Source organism: Vanellus vanellus, assembly GCF_965231255.1.
Source record: "Vanellus vanellus genome assembly, chromosome: 24".
NCBI lineage: Eukaryota > Metazoa > Chordata > Aves > Charadriiformes > Charadriidae > Vanellus > Vanellus vanellus.
In genome coordinates, this window is record NC_138929.1 from 897,318 (window position 1) to 916,869 (window position 19,552).

Sequence of the window (19,552 nt, forward strand, 5' to 3'; positions counted from 1 at the left end):
AATTTAGCAAATTGCAGAAGAAAAAGGATGAAAGTGATTATTGATAAAGCATTATACAAGAATTAGGGAACTGTATTGTGTTGTATAGTAAATGTTGAAACAATAGCTACGCCTTTAATGAAAAAAGTGTACCTTTGTTGGAGTGAATGAATTCCTCATGTAAAGTCCCTTCCCTGCAGGCTTGCCTGAGACACTGATGTTAAGGAGAAAAAGAATCAAAAGGATAGCTCAAGGCTCTGAATAAAACTTCATGTATTTCTGGTCTGTGGTACCTCTGCAGCTCACAATCTACCTTTGTGCTAACTCACAAGGACCGCTGCCAGGGGCTCTGGCTGTCACACCAACCAACCCCGCTGTTGCCTCCAGCACCACAGCCACCCCAGAACGGAGACGCCTCAGGGGGCAGGCCAGGCTTCAACCCCTGCGTGGGACAGCCCACCACCGCCCTCCTGATGGGCTTTTCGCCCTTGCCGGGCAGCGGTGACCCGGGGAGCTGGAACCTGCTGCCCCTGTCCCGCCTTTGGCCTGAGGCGGGCAGGCTGGGGCGGGGGGGCCTGGTGCCCCTGCCGCCGTGCTGGCCCAAACGCCCGCTCTGCTCACTGGGGAGCGAGAGGGGGCACTCACCTCGCTCGCATCCCTGATCCCCAGGTGACGGCGGCCCGGCCCGAGGGGACGGGGCGGCCCGGGCGCCGCGCTTGTATCAGCTGCTCCTCAGCGCCCCGGCCGCCATTTCGCCTGCGGCGGCGGCGCCGTCTCCCCGCCAGGGGGCAGCGCGGCGCGCGGCACTCGCGCCTCAGCGCCCCGCGCGCAGGCGCACTGGCCGCAACCCGCCATGTCGGACAAGATGGCGGCGGCCGCGGCCTCCCCTCAGCCGCAGCCGGGGCCTGGCCCGCCGGCGGCGGAGGCGGAGGGCGGAGGCCCGCGCGGCGGCGGGGCGGATGGGGAGGCGGAGGCGGAGGAGTTCGGGTGCCCGGCGCACTGCTCCGACCTGGCCTGGCGGCAAAACGAGCAGCGCCGCCACGGCCTCTACTGCGACATCACTCTGGCCTTCGGCGGGGGGCGGCCCGGGGCGGCCCGCGAGTACCGGGCGCACCGCTCCGTCCTGGCGGCCGCCACCGAGTACTTCACGCCGCTGCTCTCGGGGGGCTTCGCGGAGTCGCGCTCGGGCCGCGTGGAGCTGCAGAAATGGAACTCGGAGGGCGGCCCCGACCCCGACACGGTGGAGGCCGTCATCGGCTTCATGTACACCGGCACCATCCGCGTCAGCCCCGGCAACGTCCACGAGGTGCTGGAGATGGCCGACAGGTGAGCGGGGCCCGGCCCCGGGGGGGTTGGCCGCAACCGGACCGGCGGCAACCGGGCCGCAACATCACCCCTGTTCGTTTGTTCCGCAGGTTTCTGCTGACCCGGTTAAAAGAGTTCTGTGGAGAGTTTCTGAAGAAAAAGCTCAATCTCTCCAACTGCGTTGCGGTGCACAGCTTAGCCCACATGTATTCCTTGAATCAGCTGGCTCTCAAAGCTCAGGATATGATCAGGAGAAACTTCCACAAAGTTATCCAAGATGAGGAGTTCTATACTTTGCCCTTTCACCTCATCAGAGGCTGGCTGTCAGACTCGGAGATCACAGTGGACTCTGAAGAAATCCTCTTTGAGACTGTTTTGAAGTGGGTTCAGAAAAAACCCGAGGAAAGAGAAAGGTACTTTGAAGATCTCTTTAAACTGCTTAGATTGTCTCAGATGAAACCCACTTACCTTACTCGCCACGTCAAATCAGAAAGGCTGGTATCGAGTAATGAAGCCTGTGTTAAATTAGTGTCTGAAGCTGTGGAGAGTCATGCCTTGCGGTCTGAGAACTTGCAGTCTGGTAATCTACAACATTCCGCTTGTCCAGTAGCGTCGTTGCCGCGTTTTGGACAAAATATGGACGTCATTATGGTGATTGGTGGTGTGTCGGAGGGAGGAGATTACTTAAGTGAGTGCGTAGGGTATTTCATCGATGAAGATAGGTGGGTAAACTTACCACACATACATAATCATCTCGATGGGCATGCTGTTGCTGTGACAGAATCTTATGTTTATGTGGCTGGGTCCATGGAACCAGGGTTTGCCAAGACTGTAGAAAGGTACAATCCAAACAGAAATATTTGGGAACAAGTCTCAAATCTAATAACCAGAAAGCATTCTTTTGGCCTTACTGAAGTTAAAGGAAACTTGTACAGTATTGGTGGACATGGCAATTTCAGTCCTGGCTTTAAAGATGTGGCCATTTATAATCCTGAGCAAGACAAATGGCTTAACTTGGAGTCAGCACCAAAGATTCTTCGTGATGTCAAAGCTGTTTCTGTTGAAGACCGGTTTGTTTATGTTGCTGCTCGTACCCCAGTTGACAGTGATAGTGAAGATGGCTTGAGGGCGGTTATTATCAGATACGATGCTGAAACAAGGCAGTGGCAGGATGTGGAGTCTCTGCCGCTCATTGATAATTATTGCTCTTTTCAGATGTCTGTCGCTAACACAAACTTTTACCATACAGCATCGTGCTGCCCCAAGAGTTACCCTATAGATAATGAGGAAGCTAAGGTAAAAATCTCTGGCAGGGCCTCCGATGAAATACTGGAAAGTTTGCCCCCAGAAGTTCTTAGTATCGAAGGAGCAGCTATTTGTTATTATAAAGATGATGTTTTTATCATTGGGGGGTGGAAGAACAGTGATGATATTGACAAGCAATACAGGAAAGAGGCCTATCGTTACTGTGCTGAGAGAAAGCGCTGGATGCTTTTGCCTCCTATGCCTCAGCCTCGCTGCAGAGCAACAGCCTGCCATGTGAGAATTCCCTTCAGGTGCTTGCAGGGGACACAAAGATACCCTATGCCACAAAATTTGATGTGGCAAAAAGATAGAATAAGGCAAATGCAGGAAAGGCAGATGCAGGAAATACACCGACACTCCCTGAGCTTACGGAGAATGCCACGCTCACAGATTGAGTGCTAATTTCTGGAATATCACTCCTCCTGAGGAATCTAGGAAATACTGTGCTAAACCATTTTGTTAGGCTTAATATGTCTTTATAAGACATGAGGGTGTTGATTGGATTTGGTGTGTAAAACCAGCATCTTTTCTGTATTGAAAATTGAGAAGCTCAGAAATTGAGCGTGGATGGGAATTGAGAAGCTATGTGAATCCAACAATATTATTTAATGGTGCCCAGGGAAAACCTGTAGCCTGTAACGGGCTGTGAAGTATCTCCGGGAACATTTAAGTCTGTTACTTCTCTCTTCAGATCTTTGTTTTCAAGGATTTCTGTAGAGTTAGCCTCTAACAGTTCTATTTTGAAAATCAAAGATCTCTATCTTAATAGTTTAGTGGTTACATTTGTGTGTGCTTGAAAGCACCTGTTTTATTTGCACTTATATATTGACATTCCTTTGATGCTCTACTTCTCAGTGACTAAACTTCACATATTTGTTGTTAGTATACTTAGCTTTCCCAAGTTGGAGGCAAGTGCACTAGTTACAAATATATCTGAAAAAAAAAGCACAATCTTTCTTTATAAAATTACTTCAGGATGTTTCTATGTGGATTAAATATTTTGTATCTGTATGGTCTAGAAAGGCTGCAGAGTTTATTTATAAATGGATGATCAGACACTCGCTAAAACAGAGAGCTTGAGGCAGTAGATTTTTTTCAGGTATGTCTGAAGATGCTTTGAGTTGTCTTTGACAGCTTCATGAGAAACTTGAGTCAACAATCCGCTTGATAAAAGGAGTGAAAACCAGCAAAGTAGGCACCCACCAATATTGACTATTCATTTATATCAGTGTGGATTATAAGAATGAGATTTTTTCACGATAATAGATTGAAACCTGAGCTACTTGAAGATCCTTTCTCAAATGTTGTGTGCATTTTAATTCTAATGAAAAAGCGATGAGAAGAACCCCCGTGAGCCTGTTTCCAGCCTGTCTTTGACAATCAGTACCCTTTGCCTTCAGTATTCTTTCCCTAGAAACTTAAAGAAGCTGTGCTCCAGTGCTCCTTAACAAATCAGCACTTGGTGTTTCTCTTGAAGTGAAGTAGTTGAGTTTTCATAGTCTCTGAATACTTTAATTTCCCCACGTACTGTGGCAGTAAGACTGAAGCTGATTTAAATACCTTTTGGCATTTTGAGGTGGTTTTACATAAATCAGTGCCCTGGTTGGCTCTGGTTTGCTTACTGCTATACTCCCAAGTAACAGAATGTGGAATATTTCTTTTGGAGGCTCGCTGCCTCTAAAGATAACTGTAACTGAACACTCCTCCTCCCTGAACTGAAGAGCCCCAGGTCGGTTTAAGTCACTAGTGGATTCAGTGCATCCTTCCTACCTCCTTTTCTTCCCCATCCTTCCCTTCAGTGGAATGTTTCAGGTTTTCATGTGCAACCTAACTCAGGATCACAGGGAAGGGAAAGGGAGGAGCAACTAGGGTGTTCCAAAATTGGTGTGGACAAACGTTGGAGAATCTGTTGACTGTCTTTGCCTCATATGATGATTTGCTGGTGGTTTTGATGTGTGCAACTTCTTTGCAAAAAAAACCTTCTAAACAGTTTGGTTTTGTTTTGTTTTTTAATTGTTTAGCTTACTGAGCTGATACTTCTCATTTTCCAATCCAGCAGGCAACCTAGATCATATCTGAAACACTGGGTAAGTCTTTCAAGCGTGTAAAGGTTTCTCTGATGTGTACATCCCTTAACACTCCACTTTGCAGTTCACTTGCCACTTCTGATATCAATAAGTTTTCTTTGTGTAATAGAGTAATCTAGCCATAATTCAAAACAAACACACACCTTGAAAATCTGACCAGTTTAGCCTCAATTTGCTCACCTACAGTAACCATGTTGTGTTTTATTTGCCTATTGGATTGTTAGGGCAGATTACATTGTAAGATGCTGGCCTAATGCAAGAGAGGAAATAGGTAAGCTTGTTCAGGGTTAAGGCTGATGTCCAGAAGGGACTGTTACCAAATCAGCTCCTGCAGGCCTGTCAGCAAGGGGTTAATCGGTGAAGTTGGGCCAATGAAGTCTTGCAGATTTGGCTGGAGTAGTTTGAGAATGACTGCCCTTACAGCAGGGTTTGTGAATGGAAGTGTGAAAATGCCTCACAGCTTTAGTACTAAATCCATTGATATAACTTATATTTGTGGGAGCTTTGCACAGAAGTGTCGTGGTTTAGTAACTGAGAGGGGTTTATGTGCTCCATCCCTCTGACTTTCCTGTAGACATTTAACAGGCTCTGTCAAAGCCCTCTTGTAGTCTGTCAACAAATATGGACCATTTGTAGGGAGAAATACCAAGATTATTATTTCAGTTGGAATATGAACAAAATAGTTTGATGTGTGGCAATATGCAACAAAGTTAGATGCAAGACCAAACTTCTTGCAGTCTGTCTTTTTGAAGCAAAATTGATATTTACCATGGGAACTTTTGGCTGACATAGAAGCTGTATAATTTACTGAAAACATTCCACTCGCAGACAGTGTCAAAACAGCTAAGCGTGTAGAGAACATAACCTGTGAATGCCAGCCATGATTCTGTATGTGATGCACGCTGTCTCTGTGTGCGCTGTTTGCATGGTGAGCGATGGGCACTGTGAACAGCACTGGTTTGCTCTAACATTTGCTATGCCAGTTCTATCGAATTTTTAAGTAGTTGGGGTTATTTTAGCCTTGACTCGAAGTGGACCAATTGCATTGCACATGGTTTTTAACTGATAACTCTAACTATCCATTGTGTCACCTCTAGGTGTTTGGAAGAATTGCATTAATGACTGGCTATAATTTAGCCCGTGAACCTGTGAATCGCATACCAAATCCCTTGTCACCCTTGACTGCCATAGCTTGCTGGGTGTTTACAAAGCGATGCTATAAACAAAAGCCTGAGAATTCTTTCAGTGTGTTTGTAGTGGCTCGTTAAATGTCAATTAGGTCCTCATGTATATTCAGTTAAGTATTAGAAGGCTGACTTCTGGCCTTCCTCATGTAAAAGAACATCAGGTGCAGTTTCTCCTCCTCCTGATGACAATCATACCTCTATACTGGTACTGAACGCGTGCCACAAAATGCATGTTTCATGCCCTGTCTTTCTGCTCAGTGTATTGATGGAGTAGGACACATCCTGCCTAGCACTCGGCAGTCATTGTAGTAATTTCTAGGTGCCATATGTGGACATAGTATTTTATAACTACCTGAATACTCTGTTGGTATGCTGGGTTTGTATGTCTTTTTAAGAAGACTTTCTCTTGCACAAGTAGGATACCACTCCAGAAATGAAGAAAACATGCCAGCTTTTTAGCATGCATCAAGAATAACTATGCCAAGCATTCTGCTGTACTAGTTCAATGTAATTTTTCCCCATTACAGTAAATGTTAAAACTGTTGGCTCAACTGGTCTGGCACAGAACAGACTGATGGCTACTGACAAACTGAGTCACAAAAAATTGCAACTTTTTCGGTTCTTTTTAAAAGAACCTTGTAACAGTATGTTGTAACATTCAGTGGGGATAAACAAGCAAGCTTAAAGTAAGTGGTTTGTGGCTTAGATTTCTTTTCGGCTATGTCCACATTATGTTGGGGTATAAATCCTATCTCAAATTTGACAGCCCTGAGCGGAATTCTGATCAAACAGGTGCTCCTGGGAATCTAGTCCTATTTCTAGGATTCTTTGCATTCTAATATGAATGCAAAGAGTGGAACTAACGAGATGTTTGAAGACCATTAGAGTCAGATACTCATAGGTCCCTGTCACTGCGGGTGATGGCAGCTGGACTCTCCTGTTGCTACTAACGTAGACTTCAGCACATTGCTTGGGGAAGCAGCACTCCTGGTCTTATTTCCAGTAAGGTCAAATACTATGTGTGTAGAGGCCGTTGGAGACAAATCCTACTGTAATGTTCTTTACCTTCAATACACTGTACTAAAGTTTACGGTAATAAGTGAATGACTGCAAATAAACCTTTTATTTCTCTAGCATTCTGTTGTACCTTTGATTTTTGAAGTTGCTCTGTAGGCTGTGGCTGATGGGCACCTTTTGTGGTACCATAGAATGCAAGTTTTCAATGACTCTTGAAAATGACTCTTGGTCTGTATGAATTGTTTTTCTGTTTGAATAAGTGCCTACGTTCCCTTGCTGCTCAAAAGGCTTTATTGGCTAAGCAGAGCTGTTTATACAGGCAGGCTACCTGTTGAAGAAATGATGCCCACTTCCCTCGAAGAGTTGTCTGCGTAGTGGTCTCGTCTGGCCACGTACTCCCTGATGTTGGGTAGAGCAGGCACCACACAGCAGCTCAGAGCACTACGGTTTATGCCCATGTCCTGAACATCGTACCACTCATTAGTGTTTTCATCGTAACACTCCACATGGAAAGTAGTAGTAAACCCGTTAAAGCCGCCAGCCACAACCAGAAGATCGTCCACCACTTCAATGCCAAAGTTGCTGCGAGGACTGAACATGTTGGGGACTGTGCGCCACATGTTGGCAGCAGGGTTGTAAGCTTCCGCACTGCGGAGGCGGTTGACTCCGTCGAATCCTCCAACCTGGGAATGCCAAAGGTACAGAGTTGAAATGGGCCTTTCCTCACCCGCTGAGGTGGCCAAACCGTTCCACGCGCAAGTCGCATGCTGACTGCTTATAAGCAATTTCTTTGCTGCAGCCACTGCAAAGTGATGCGCGTGTTTGCCGTAACCAAAAGTGTGCAGGTGGGAATATTCTCGGGAGGCACAGCAACCGTTCTGGCTCTGACTTCCCTAAATCGCCCTTACAAGCAAATGGCCAGCCTGAAAATCCAGGAGATGCCGCTGAGCAAAAAGAAGGACTCCAAGTGCTGGGTGGTGTCACGGCAGAGGTGCCGCTGCTCCCTTACCGCATACACTTGGTTTCCGTACGCAATGACTCCTACTCCGCTTCTCCTGCTGCTCATGGGGGCTATCAGGGTCCATTGCTGTGTTGTGGGATCATACGCTTCAGCTGTGATCAAGCATTCAGTTCCGTTGAACCCTCCACATATATACACCTGTTCACAGGAGGAAAAAAGGGTGAGCAGGGCAGTGAGAGCCTTGGAGGGAGAACACCTCGAGGAGAAAATGAATGGCATGGCTGGATTTTGGGGGTGTGTTTTGGGGGGGGTTTACCGCCCTGGTCTGCGTCTCCACCGCGCCAGTCAGTTGCTGGCTCTTAGAGAGCCTTCTATCGGGAGCTCCAGGATTTAATGCATGAGGTTTACGTGAACTTTCCTCCTCTTTGTTAACAGGAGCATTTGTTACCTTTTCCTGCTCCCGCAGCTCCTCTTTTCTTTCTGGGTGACAAACTGGGAGCAGTAGCTGTGTGTCTCACTGGCTGAGCTCCGTGAGGGTCCCTGCCTGGGTCTGTGCCGTAGGAAGGGACAGGCACGTGCTGACTGGGTAGTGCTGCGCACTGGGGCTTGGTTGGTTTCTGGTCCTGCTCACCAGACTTCAGCCTTAACAGGGTTCTGCGGTCTCGCAGCCAGTTTACCTTCTCATGCAGTGTGGTCGCACTCGCGTCGCTTCTCCGCTCGTGCATGGGGGCAATCAGAGCCCACTGGTTCGTCTCTGGCTCGTAGCGTTCTGCTGTGCTGAGGCGCATGTGTCCGTCAAAGCCTCCCATGGCATAGAGGAGGTTGTTGAGAACAGTGACACTCACGTAGCAGCGCCGCGAGTGCATGGGCGCAACCTGCTGCCACGTTTTTGTCAGTGGGTCAAACCGCTTGACGCTGCTGAAATAATCTGTGCTGTCAAATCCTCCGACGACATAGACAAAGCCATTAAAATAAGCCGTGCCATGGTAGGCGAGGGGGCTTTCTTGCTCACACGTGACGTTCACCCACTGGTCTGCACGGGAGTCATAGGTCTCAATGGCGTTGGTTGGGCTCCCCCCGCTCCAGCCTCCGATAGCAAACAGGACAGCGTAGGGCAGGCGAGGCCGTGTGAGCCGCTGGGTGAAGTCAGAAGAGGATGGGCCGTACATGTTGAGGTTGTACATTTCTGTCAGTGTGTTTATGATGAGAACTTTGCATTCCTCGTGGTCCTTCACATAACGGTGCGTTTTGACGTTGTTTATGAAGTAGTCTGCTTGCATCAGTGCCAGTCGAACCTGAGAAAGGCAAAAAGGAGGTTAGAACATTAATGCAGATGCTTTACACCCTGGTATCCTTTGTGGAAGGCTCTGATGCCCAGTGGCTTTGCTTTCAGGCCACACCGTTGTCCAAAGCTTAGTAGGGAGCCCAAGGGCCGAAGAGCACCCACCTGGCCCAGCAAGACTGCCATGTGCTGCCTCCTGTCCTGTGGGGCATGATCGATCCATTTCAGGATGGCCTCGAACACGGCCTCTTCTCGTTTCACATTGAGCTCGTCCTTCTCCAGGATGTACATGACCTCATCGACAGAGATGTCTAGAAACTCTGTAGACAGCCTGCTCATCTCCTCAAAGTGGTGGAGGATGAAGACACAGGCTGCTTCTCGCAGGTCAGGGCAGTAGCAATAATTGGCAAATCTCCAGATGCCAATGCAATTTTCGGAGCAGAGCTGGGATTTTAAGAACTCACTGCACAGTCCAACGATGCCCATGACGTTGAACTGGTCAGCTGCAGTCAGCAAACTCTGGACGTTGTCCACCGTGACTGGTACTGTCCTGGTGTAGGCATACTCGATAATGAGCCGCATCATTTCAGGCGAAGTGCCCTTGATCTTATAGACTCTCTTCTCGGCGTTGCTCCAGTTGCTGGCAAACAAAGCCCTGAAAAACCCAAGCAGTGCTGGGGGGAAAAGGTGGCTTTGCTGTGTTAAACCCTGACCCCATTGTCCCTGTGTCTCCTCCTTCCCCGGGCACGGAGTTGGACACTTGCCATAGCCACACCAGGAGGCTGTGCAGGTTATTAATTACTGTTGCTTGTTTGAACAAGGAGTCACCGCCACCAGCTGTGCACAGAGAGCCATGGGGAGAGTGGCCACCTGGCTTCAACAAGAACACCAGCGAGTGGTGGTGTGTGGGGAAGGAAAACGTCCTGCCCCGTGGCAGACAGGCCTGGGTGACATGCTCCAGCCCCGCACCACATCTGGGGCTTCGACAGACGCCGCTTCTAGTGCTGCTGTTTACTACCAGGTTGTGGATGAATTCCGGTGCCCAGGCAGGGACTGGGACTGTAGGAATGGCTGGAGGAGAGTTTTAGTGCCCATGGAAGTGCTGGAGATACTCTAAGGCAGCATGACACAGCCTGGGAAATGCTTTGTCCCCATCCCCTCTTGTTTCGAGCACCGACCGACCTGAAATAGTGGCTGCAGCTACAGAGGATGTTCTTGTGAGCGTTGAACTCAACACCGTCCACGCTGATGGTCACATCACAGAGTTTCCCTTCCAGGCGAAGCTCATTGAAGACGGCACAAGCCATAGCACTCATCTTCCTCTCCATGGCGCCGGATGACTATCCCGGTGGGGATAACCGAGCTCTCACCTGTGTGGAGGCTGATGGCAGCAGAAGATGCTTCTCTCTGGGGTGCTTACAGGGCTTTGTCTTTGCCCTCCAACACCATCGCGGGAAGCCTGCCTGTCTGGTGGTTCTGGAATATGCCCCATAATGACCTCACAGATGTGGGGGGACGCAGAACTGGCTGCGAGCCCCTAACAGGCAGTGAGGTCCCGCTCCTCCAGCCTCTGTTGCTCCACGGCTGCCCTCAGCCCTCGCTGTGCCACAGCCCGTAGTCCGGTGTCCCCTGTAGCCACGGTGGTGGCGGCTGCCCGGAGCACACCCCACCGTGTCATTCCCCAGCAGCTCTTTCGTGTCCTTTAGCCCGGGTGGAACGGTCCCCAGCGGAGGCAGTGGCTGTGCTGCAGTGCCCTCGTAGCAGCTGCCGCAGGAGGAGGGTGGGACACGGGCCGGCTGATGGCCGGGCTGAGCCCGCGGTGCTCTGTCGCTGCCGTATGTGCTCCCCGTGGGGAGGGCTGGAGGTAGTGGCTGGGGGCTGGAGGGGAGAGTGGAGCTGGGGAGCCCCGGCCCGGCTCCTCGCTGGCCTCACTCGTGCCCGGCTGCTCTTTCCTGGGCGTCCTCAGGCCCGGAGGTCGCAGGAGTGCCGAGCAGCCCCGGGCGGGCTCAGCACCGCCGGGAGAGCGCCGGGACGTTTCCGTGTCGCCGCGGCGCGTTGTTTCGCGCTGGGCGGGTTTGGGGTAACCCCGGGGGGGGCGGGGGGAGGAAGGGGGATGGCGGCGGAGACACAGCCCTTGCGCTGGATTTGGGGTTGGTTGTTTTTTTTTTTTTCTGACTCTTTCTCTTTCGCCTTCCCGGCTCGGGGCGTGTTGCAAAGGAAACGCAACCGCCAGCGCCGGTACCGGGAGCGCTTCGGGCGCGGGGCGGAGGCGCAGCCCCGGGCGGAGAGCAGCGGGGTGCCCCGGGCACCGCCGGACACCCCCGGCCCCCCCTCGGCTCCCCCGGCCCCGCTCCAGCCCCGGCACCGCCCCCGCCTCGGCTCCTCCCCGCGGCTGCGCGGCCCCGGCGCGGCTCGGCCCTGCGCGGCGGGAGCGGAGCGGAGCGGAGCGCGATGGTGAGCGCGGGGCTGCGGCGCTGGGGCCGGGGGCGCCGGGCTGGGCCGGGAGCGGCGCCGGGAGCGGGGCGGCGGGAGCCCCGGCGCGGGGAGCAGCGGGCGGAAGCGGTGAGGCCGGTCCCGAGCGAGCAGCGTCCCCGGGGAGCGGGACCGGGAGCGGGGCCGGGGGGACATGGCAGATGGGAGATGGGAGATGATGGGAGATGGGGGCGGGCCGGGCTACGGAGCCCAGCGAGGGCCGGGGGTCTCGGTCCCCCAGAGCTGCCGGGTATCCTGGGGCGGCACTGAGGGGGGCTCTGCCCGCAGGTGCCTGAGCTGGAGAACGCCACGGTCCGCATGGAGCAGCCCGAGCGTGTGATGGGGCTGATCCGGTCCATCAAGGAGCAGGGGATGAAGAAGCTGCAGGTACTGTGCAGTCATTTGCGCGAAACATTTGACGCTGTCCTGCATGACATCTGTGTCTCTAAATTGGAGAGACGTGGATTTGACACATGGACCACTCAGTGGACAAGGTCACATTCAAAGAGTTGCAGTCAATGGCCCAATGTCCAAGTGGTGACCCAAGAAAGCCACCTGCACCCTGGGCTGCACCCCCAGCAGCATGGCCAGCAGGGCAAGGGGTGGCATTCTGCCCCTCTGCTGCGCTCTGCTCTGGGGAGACCCCCCCACAGTGCTGTCTCCAGCTCGGGAGGTCCTCACAGCAGAAGGACACGGAGCTGTTGGAGCGGGGCCGGAGGAGGCCCTGGAGATGCTGGGAGGGCTGGAGCCCCTCTGTTGGGAGGACAGGCTGGGAGAGTTGAGGGGGTTCAGCCTGGAGAGACCTTAGAGCTCCTTCCAGTGCCTAAAGGGGCTCCAGGAAAGATGGGGACAAACTTTGTAGCAGGGCCTATTGTGATAGGACAAGGGCTAATGGCTTTAAACTGAAAGAGGGAAAATTTAGATGCAATCTAACGAATAAATATTTTATGCTGAGGGTGGCAAAACACTGGCCCGGGTTGCCCAGAGGTGGGAGATGCCCCATCCCTGGAAACATCCCAGTTCAGGTTGGACAGGGCTTGGAGCAACCTGGTCTGGTCAGAGGTGTCCCTGCCCATGGCAGGGGGTTGGACTGGGTGGCCTTTAACGGTGCCTTCCCACCCAAACCAGTCGGCGATTAGATGATTCTATAAGACCGAGATGACAGGAAGGACCAGGCTATTTTTCCTGTCGAGGCCCAGGCTGTTGACTCTCTTTGGATGGGCCTTTTTCTTCTCTGTTGTACAAGCTATAAATATGCACCAGTCCCCAAACACCCTCCTCCACCCACGGCGGTACGTCAGCAGGATTAAGCCATTTGGTGCTGATAAGAGTGGTGGGGTGGGAGGGGTGCTGGCTCTCTCAGATGAGGACATCTGGTTCATGGCTGGCGGCGGCGTCAGGGTGCGCTGTGCACCCTCACGTGAGACCCGCAGGCACTGGATGTGCGCCCGTGAGGCAGCAGCACCCTTGCCTGGCTGTGGCAAAGGCAGAGCGCTGCGTCACGCAGATTTGGTCTTCTCTCACCTTCCAGGTCATTTCTGACTTCGACATGACACTGAGCAGGTTTGGGTGCAATGGCAGACGCTGCCCCACTTCGCACAGTGAGTTCAAGCCCTCTTTTTTAACTGTTGCAAATTCTGTGTGTTTTCCGTGTTTGTGTTCTGTCCCCGCGGCTCCTCTCATCCTCCCTCCCCCTCCTGTGCCAAGCCTCACCGCCCCGTCTTGTTTGCTCTCGGTGCAGCTCCGGGCCTCGGCCTCTTGCAGCAGCAGCAGCGGACCCCCGGGCAGCCCACAGCCGCTGCAGACACTGTCTCCTGGTGTTGCTGCTTCTCCTTCGAATACTTGCATCCTGCAGCTTGCCAGCATTGCCGCTGGTCTCTCCCAGCGGAGCAGTGCCCTGCAATCAGTGCGTGCTGCAGGTTGGCAGTGGGAGCTGCCACGTTGAGCCCCCGCAGTGAGCCCATGCTTGGGGCGATGTGCCTCACACGGCTCGGTTTTGGGCAGAGCTGGCACTGGAGATGCAGGACAGCTGCCTTTTAGAAAGCCTTTGTATGTTTCTGGGCTGCAACACTGGCATCTTATTGTCTTTACAGACATCCTGGATAACAGTCGCGTTATCAGTGAGGACGGCAAGAAGAAGGTAGGTGCTGGTTTATGAGGCACTGCTTCTTGGCTCTGTGATTTCGCCCCTCTCACCCATCATCAGGAGGTCGTAGCGGCTCGTGTGACTGCTCTCCCAGCTGTGCCCCGCTGCCCGGACAGAGAGTGGGGCCAGCGTCCAGGCTGCGTTTCAGCTGATGGTGATGGATGAAGTCAAAAAGGGAAATTTAATTTGCATGCTCAGCTGTGGGCATTTTCGGTGTGCTAAGAGGCGGAAGGGGGTGTGAGTGCTCATCCGTACCTGCAGTATTTGAAGCACAGTGAGAGTCCGCCGGGCTGCCAGAGGGTTAACGCTTCCTCCGTGGTCTCCAGATTTCCTCTGAGCGCAGTTGCTCAGTGAAACGGGTTTGGTTGTGCTTTTCCTTAGGAAGTGTGATGCCTTGGTGGAACTTAGAAATGCTCTTTTTGTTGTTTACAGTCTCTTTAGACCTGATGTTCACTCTATTCTTTTTCCATCCGCACAACGCTCCAGCTCAAAGATCTGCTGCACTATTACTATCCCATTGAAATCGATCCCAACCGGACCCTGGAAGAGAAACGTCCCCTCATGGTGGAGTGGTGAGTGGTTGTATGTGATGAGTTTGGCCTTGCCCTGGCAACTCCTTGCCCCCAGGGGCTACAAGGCACAAGGCTTGAACTGTCTCTCGCCTTGGTGGCGATACCGGGAAGTTGTGGTTGTTCTTTTTCTGACTGCCTTAAGTCGCTGCCGGGAGGCTCACTCCCTGCCTTTCCCTAGGTGGACCAGGGCCCACGAGCTGCTGTCGCAGCAGAAGATCCAGAGGGGTGACATAGCCCAGATCGTGAGAGAGTCGGACGTGATGCTGAGGTACGGGCCCAGGGTTCGCTGTGCTGCCTGCGGCCCTTTCCCTCCTGCCGCTGTGCAAGCAGGTCTTGCTTTCACCCTGCTCCGTGCGCAGTCCCCGCAGCGTGGCAGATGCAAATCTCCCTTCCTTCCTGAGGCCGAGCTCTAACCATGAAAGAGCCAAAAGTCAGCGCCACAACCACAGCCTGAGCTCTCTCCCTGGCAGCGAGCAGCTCTCCTCTTCCAGGAGAGATCCTCTCTCCGCTCACTGTAACTGCTGAACCTTGTCCAGGCCCTTGGCTTGGCATCAAACTCCACCCACAGCACAAAAATACTGCGCTAAAACTTGCAGTTAAAGCTGGCCTTGGCGGCGACGGTCCCAAAACTGCCTCGGGGAGCCTTGGTTTGAATTAGCCGCCACTCTCCGAGAAGAGGTGGTGCCGTCTGTCTGGGTTTTCAAATGGTGTCCTGGCAGAGCGAGACCATTACACGTTGGTCTGATCGTCCTCACAACCAGTCCAACCTATTGCGTGTCTCTATCGGGGTGTCTGAGCGGGCTGGTGGCACCTGCTCTCGCGGGTGCGTGTGCAGGCACGCTGTGCCTTGTGCTCCCGGTGGGAAGCTGGGTGCGTTCGGGACCTGCTGGGCAAATCGCTCCTGTGCTGCGTGGTCCTGTGCAGCTCCCCGCTGGTCGCTGCTCCAGGAGCGGTCTGGGGTTCTGCTGCAGACCCCGGGCATGCACAGTCACCTCCACAGAAATGCCAGGGCCACAAAAAGCTCATGGTTTTCGCAGAGCTCACGCGTGCATTTCTGTTTGGGAAGTCCCAGGCAGAAATAGGAGTGGCATAGCTGGGCTGAGAGCGCTCCCCGCCCACGGTACAGCGGGCACCTCGCTGCGAGCTGGGAGGTGGTAATGCAATACTGTGTAACGGACACTTCTGCTCTAGGGACGGATTCACTGAGTTATTTAATCAGCTGCATAAGTACAACATCCCCCTGTTCATCTTCTCTGCTGGTGTCGGTGACATCCTTGAAGAGATTATCCGTCAGGCCAATGTCTTCTACTCAAATGTCAACGTGGTGTCCAACTACATGGACTTCGACGACAATGTGAGTTTCTGCATCCCGTATGCATGGTGGGCTTGCAGAGAGGAGAGCTGTTCGACTGGAATTGAGGGCTGCGATCTGTTTGAGAGACACCACTAGGTTAAAAGCTGTCCATGAACATTTTGAAGTATTTGATCCCTGTGGATGGAGCTGACCCGTTGCTGGGTGCCGGGGGAGGCGTTGAGGCTGGTCGGGTTCTCCTGCCCTGTGTGCTCTGCTTCAGGGACCGTGACCTGCTGCCAGCGTAGCAGCCCTCTGGCCATCAGCACTGGGGCTGTTAGAGGTTCACCTGCCCGCAGCGGGAGCTGGACCAGTGGTGAGGGAGAGCAGAGGGGTGTAAGGTGGGCACATGGAGCGCCGGAACAGCTGAGCATCTGCTCACGATCTCAGGATCTCAGGGACTCCTCACCTTCCAAACTTGCTTTTTGGTGGCCGAAGTGCACTGCTGTCTCTGTGTCCAGTGCCGTGCACTCCGTCCTGGTGCGGGGGGAGGATGGAGTTAACACAGAGGTCTCTTGATGTGAAGGCCAGATGTCCTTTACAGCGGCGTGGAAGGCCTTTGTTGATGTGCTAAAGCCTGAGAAGTCCCAGTGCACATTAGAAAATTGCATAGCTCTTACAATGAAGCCCTCTGTTCCCACGGGTGGTGTGTCGGGACAGGCTGTCCTCGGGGGCGCATGGGACAGTGTGACAGTCCTGCCCTCTGCAAGGGCCCCGCTCTGCCCTGGGGCTGCCCTGACTGCCGCTTTCCACGGCCCCTGACCAGCTCCAGGGCAGCGCAGGGCCCCACCGAGGTCTGTAGGATCTCCATCCTCTGGGTTTGTTCTCACCTTTGGGAAGGGCTTGCCCTGCAAAAGGGGACTCCTGGGGACTGTCTGCAGGTGTTTCGTGGCGGCTGTGTTTCCAGACTCCTCGAGGGTGTCTCTGAGATGAGAGCTGGTGCCCTGTGAGCATCCCCCTATTTGCCCACTCCAGAAAGGGCACTGAGGCTGCGGCACAGCGGAGGGGATCAACGTGTCTGTCCTGTTTGCGCAGGGAGTCCTCAAGCGTTTCAAGGGACCTCTCATCCACACCTACAACAAGAACAACAGTGTCCTGCAGGGTACGGAGTACTTCCAGCAGCTGAGCACTAGGACGAGCATCATCTTGCTGGGGGACTCCATGGGTGACCTGACAATGGCAGATGGCGTTCCCAGTGTGGAGAACATCCTCAAGATCGGCTTTCTCAACGACAAGGTGGGTGTGAGAAGCAGTTGTCTTGCTTCCCTGCCAGCCGTCCCCTGGTGCACAGCCTGAGGGGCAGCAGAGAGGGGTGGCAGTTGCCTGAGTGAGAGATTCTCAGGGGCTGTGAGAGATTCGTATGAGCTCCCGTGGGGTGTGCGGAGGGAGCTGGGGGGTGTCTGCTGAGCTCCCGGTGCACCTGGGGCATCGTCAGGGTGGTTATTGACCCCTCTTTTCAGTAGCATCAGGAGATGCAAGGGCTCTGGGTGTCATTCTTGGCTGCTGGTGCTTACAGTCCTCTCCTCTCTCTGTGGCCCTCTCCCCTCCACGCCATCCCGGCGACTGCGCTGCAGGTGGAAGAGCAGAGGGTGAAGTACCTGGATGCCTACGACATCGTGCTGGAGCGCGATGAGACGCTGGATGTGGTGAATGGGATTCTCCGGTTCATTCTTACGGAAACATGAGCTGGGAAGGCACTGTCCCAGCTCCGGCCCCTCAGCAAGGCACCTGGGCAGCGAACGTCCTTCCCTCCACAAAGCTGGAGTGGATCTTCTGGTACCTGCTGGGCTCCATCCCGACGCTGGGCGGGCTCCCTGCCCTGGCTCTCGTGTGCTCTGCACATCCCGACCTCGCTAACCCCCTTCGGTCAGCCCTGCAGCGGGAGGCGGAAGAAGCTTCTCCACTCCCTTTGCCCCAACTGCGCCTGACTCCGCTGCTTCCCGCTGGGACTCCATCCCGCTGGGACTCCCTCCCCTCCACCGCCTGAGGCCGCAACGAACTGTTTCATGTTTCGGGTAGAGACGTTCTGCGCTCGCTTCAGTGGCCGAGCACAGGAATGGAGATCGTTTGCTGTGGCTTGAGGACAGACCCGTTTTAGATGGAAGCTGTGTCGTTTTACTGTGTTCCTGTCTAAGAAAACAAATATCTCTCTCTCTGCCTGTTTTCTGTTGGCTTCAAAGTGCCAGGGCTGAGCTGCGGCGGTGCCACTGGCCGAGGGGCTGTCGTGGCCCTTTCAGGTGCAGCATCGCTCGTCTCCACGTCCCCCGCAGAAACCCTGTGGCTCCCGGGTCCCGCACCCCTGCCCTGCGCTCCCTCTTGCTCTGTTACCGCTTGTGCTGTAATAAAAAGACTTTTCCAGTTGTCCCCGCGGGCCCGCGGAGCTGCCCTGCGGCTGCTGCACAAAGCGAGCAGCGAGTTTGGCGAGGGCCGGGCTGGCGCTTCGGGTGGCAGCGGCAGAGCAGTGCGTTTGCAGCCCACGGTGCAGATCGGGGAGGAGAGGCCAATGGCAGCATTTTGGGTTTTAAGGAAAATTTTAGCTAACTGTGTTTCTGTCTTAAACTGCTGGGCTCATCCTGAGCTCTCAGGGCAGCACTAGAAAAAACCCTCTTATTTCTGCGTAACCTCTGGTAATGTAAAGAGTAAAGCTCTGACAGCCCCGATTCAGCAAGGGGCAAATTCAGACCCTTACGTGGGAAACTGCTTTCACATCCCGTCCTGCTGCCTGCTCTGATGGGGGCCGGAGCCGTGCTGGCGCAGGGTGAGCCCCGATACGGCTCTTCGGGGCCATTACTGTCACAGTGTGGCCCAGCACAGGTCGGCAGCTCTGCCCTGCCTCTGTGGCACGGGGCAGCACGGCTGGTGAGCTCCGGGCTGCACTGGGTTCAGTCCTCACTGCCCTCCACGTGATGGGTGAGTGAATGCGACTTCTGAAAGTGCCGGCTCCACTCTCCGTGTTGAAATAAGAACGTTGGCTGAAGCGGTGCGTACCCAGCGCTGGAGCCGCTCTCCTCCCCGGTGCTGGCGCTGGCGGCTGCATCTCCGCTCCCCGGCTCTGGGTCGTCCCCATCCCTGCCAGAGCCCACTGGCTCCCACCGGGCGCTCTGTGCTGGAGCTGGAGCACTGTCTGTCTTTGCTGGAGGATCGCGGGGGCGGAGGTTTGGGTTCTCTCTCTCTCAGCCCACCCAGCAGCTGCTGCAGCCTGAAATCCCCCCGGGCACTGCGCTGCCAGCGACGGGTGAGGATTGTCTCTGTGCCGCTGCCCGGTCACGCAGGAACGTTCCACAGCACAGTAACCTGACACAAGGGCAGACTCCGTGGAAACCAGTAGAAATGATTTATTTGGTGCAAGGTAGAAGTCGTGGTTTGAGGGGTTCGCTCTGACCCTTCGCAGTGTTCTGTTCTCGCGTTTCTTTTATCTCCGCCTGCGAGACTCACTGTGCAAAAGTGAGCTGGTGGGAGGTGACGGAGCTGTGCTGGTCACAACTGGCAAACCTGAGAGCACCCAGCTAATTAGCTGCATTTAGGCATCAAAATCAAATTGGGCTGATTTTTCTCAGCGACTGAGCGCTGTCGCTGGGGGGGGAGGGTGTGGATGGGGACGATGCTGCTCCCTGAGCGCCTGGGTGGGGGAGACTCTCTGTTTTCCTTCTCCTGCTGACACAGGGTTTGCCAGGTCCCATCCCCGCTGTCTCGGGGGGGTGTCAGGCTTTCTGGAACGGCCGATCCATGTGGGGCACCTGGGATTTGCCCTGGGAACCTTGAGCCCCCTCCAGCCTCTCATTGCGGGGAGGACGGCAGCGGGGAGCAGAGGCTGGGCCAGCAGCAGGGACTGGCACAAAAAGCTTCTCTTTATTTCTCCTCTCTAAAGAATTTCGTATGCGTATATAA

The 19,552-nt window shown here is 54.0% G+C and overlaps 3 protein-coding genes across 4 annotated transcripts; 2 read left to right on the forward strand and 1 right to left on the reverse strand.

The window, feature by feature from the left end:
- Positions 1-832: 832 nt before the first annotated feature.
- On the forward strand, positions 833-3,202 carry KLHL11 (kelch like family member 11; the record flags this gene model as incomplete). The annotated part of the gene is made up of 2 exons (XM_082494838.1): positions 833-1,305; positions 1,395-3,202. 2 exons carry the CDS (start codon positions 833-835, stop codon positions 2,989-2,991), a joined length of 2,070 nt encoding a protein of 689 aa, XP_082350964.1. The 3' UTR covers positions 2,992-3,202.
- NT5C3B (5'-nucleotidase, cytosolic IIIB) lies at positions 1,627-17,817 on the forward strand. Of its 2 annotated transcripts, none has more exons than XM_082494857.1 (9): positions 1,627-1,697; positions 11,884-11,982; positions 13,127-13,196; positions 13,689-13,735; positions 14,228-14,313; positions 14,492-14,581; positions 15,505-15,667; positions 16,700-16,900; positions 17,239-17,817. In XM_082494857.1, exons 2-9 carry the CDS (start codon positions 11,914-11,916, stop codon positions 17,347-17,349), a joined length of 837 nt encoding a protein of 278 aa, XP_082350983.1. In that variant the 5' UTR covers positions 1,627-1,697; positions 11,884-11,913; the 3' UTR covers positions 17,350-17,817. The 2 variants fall into 2 exon arrangements, with proteins under 2 accessions (XP_082350983.1, XP_082350982.1); XM_082494856.1 differs by lacking the exon at positions 1,627-1,697 and adding an exon at positions 11,566-11,577.
- On the reverse strand, positions 7,147-9,723 carry KLHL10 (kelch like family member 10). The gene is made up of 4 exons (XM_082494844.1): positions 9,289-9,723; positions 8,519-9,136; positions 7,890-8,039; positions 7,147-7,563 (listed from the first exon to the last, which is right to left on the reverse strand). Exons 1-4 carry the CDS (start codon positions 9,706-9,708, stop codon positions 7,192-7,194), a joined length of 1,560 nt encoding a protein of 519 aa, XP_082350970.1. The 5' UTR covers positions 9,709-9,723; the 3' UTR covers positions 7,147-7,191.
- Positions 17,818-19,552: the final 1,735 nt, after the last annotated feature.

Coding starts and splice junctions, on each gene's coding strand:
- KLHL10 (XM_082494844.1), bottom strand. CDS start 9,708: ATGATGCGGCTCATTATCGAGTATGCCTACACCAGGACAGTACCAGTC. Junction 9,137..9,288: donor TGGCAGTCTTGCTGGGCCAG/GTGGGTGCTCTT, acceptor TGCCTTTCTCAG/GTTCGACTGGCACTGATGCA. Junction 8,040..8,518: donor CGACCACACTGCATGAGAAG/GTAAACTGGCTG, acceptor TCCTGTGAACAG/GTGTATATATGTGGAGGGTT.
- NT5C3B (XM_082494856.1), top strand. Junction 11,983..13,126: donor AGGGGATGAAGAAGCTGCAG/GTACTGTGCAGT, acceptor CTCACCTTCCAG/GTCATTTCTGACTTCGACAT. Junction 14,582..15,504: donor GAGTCGGACGTGATGCTGAG/GTACGGGCCCAG, acceptor CTTCTGCTCTAG/GGACGGATTCACTGAGTTAT.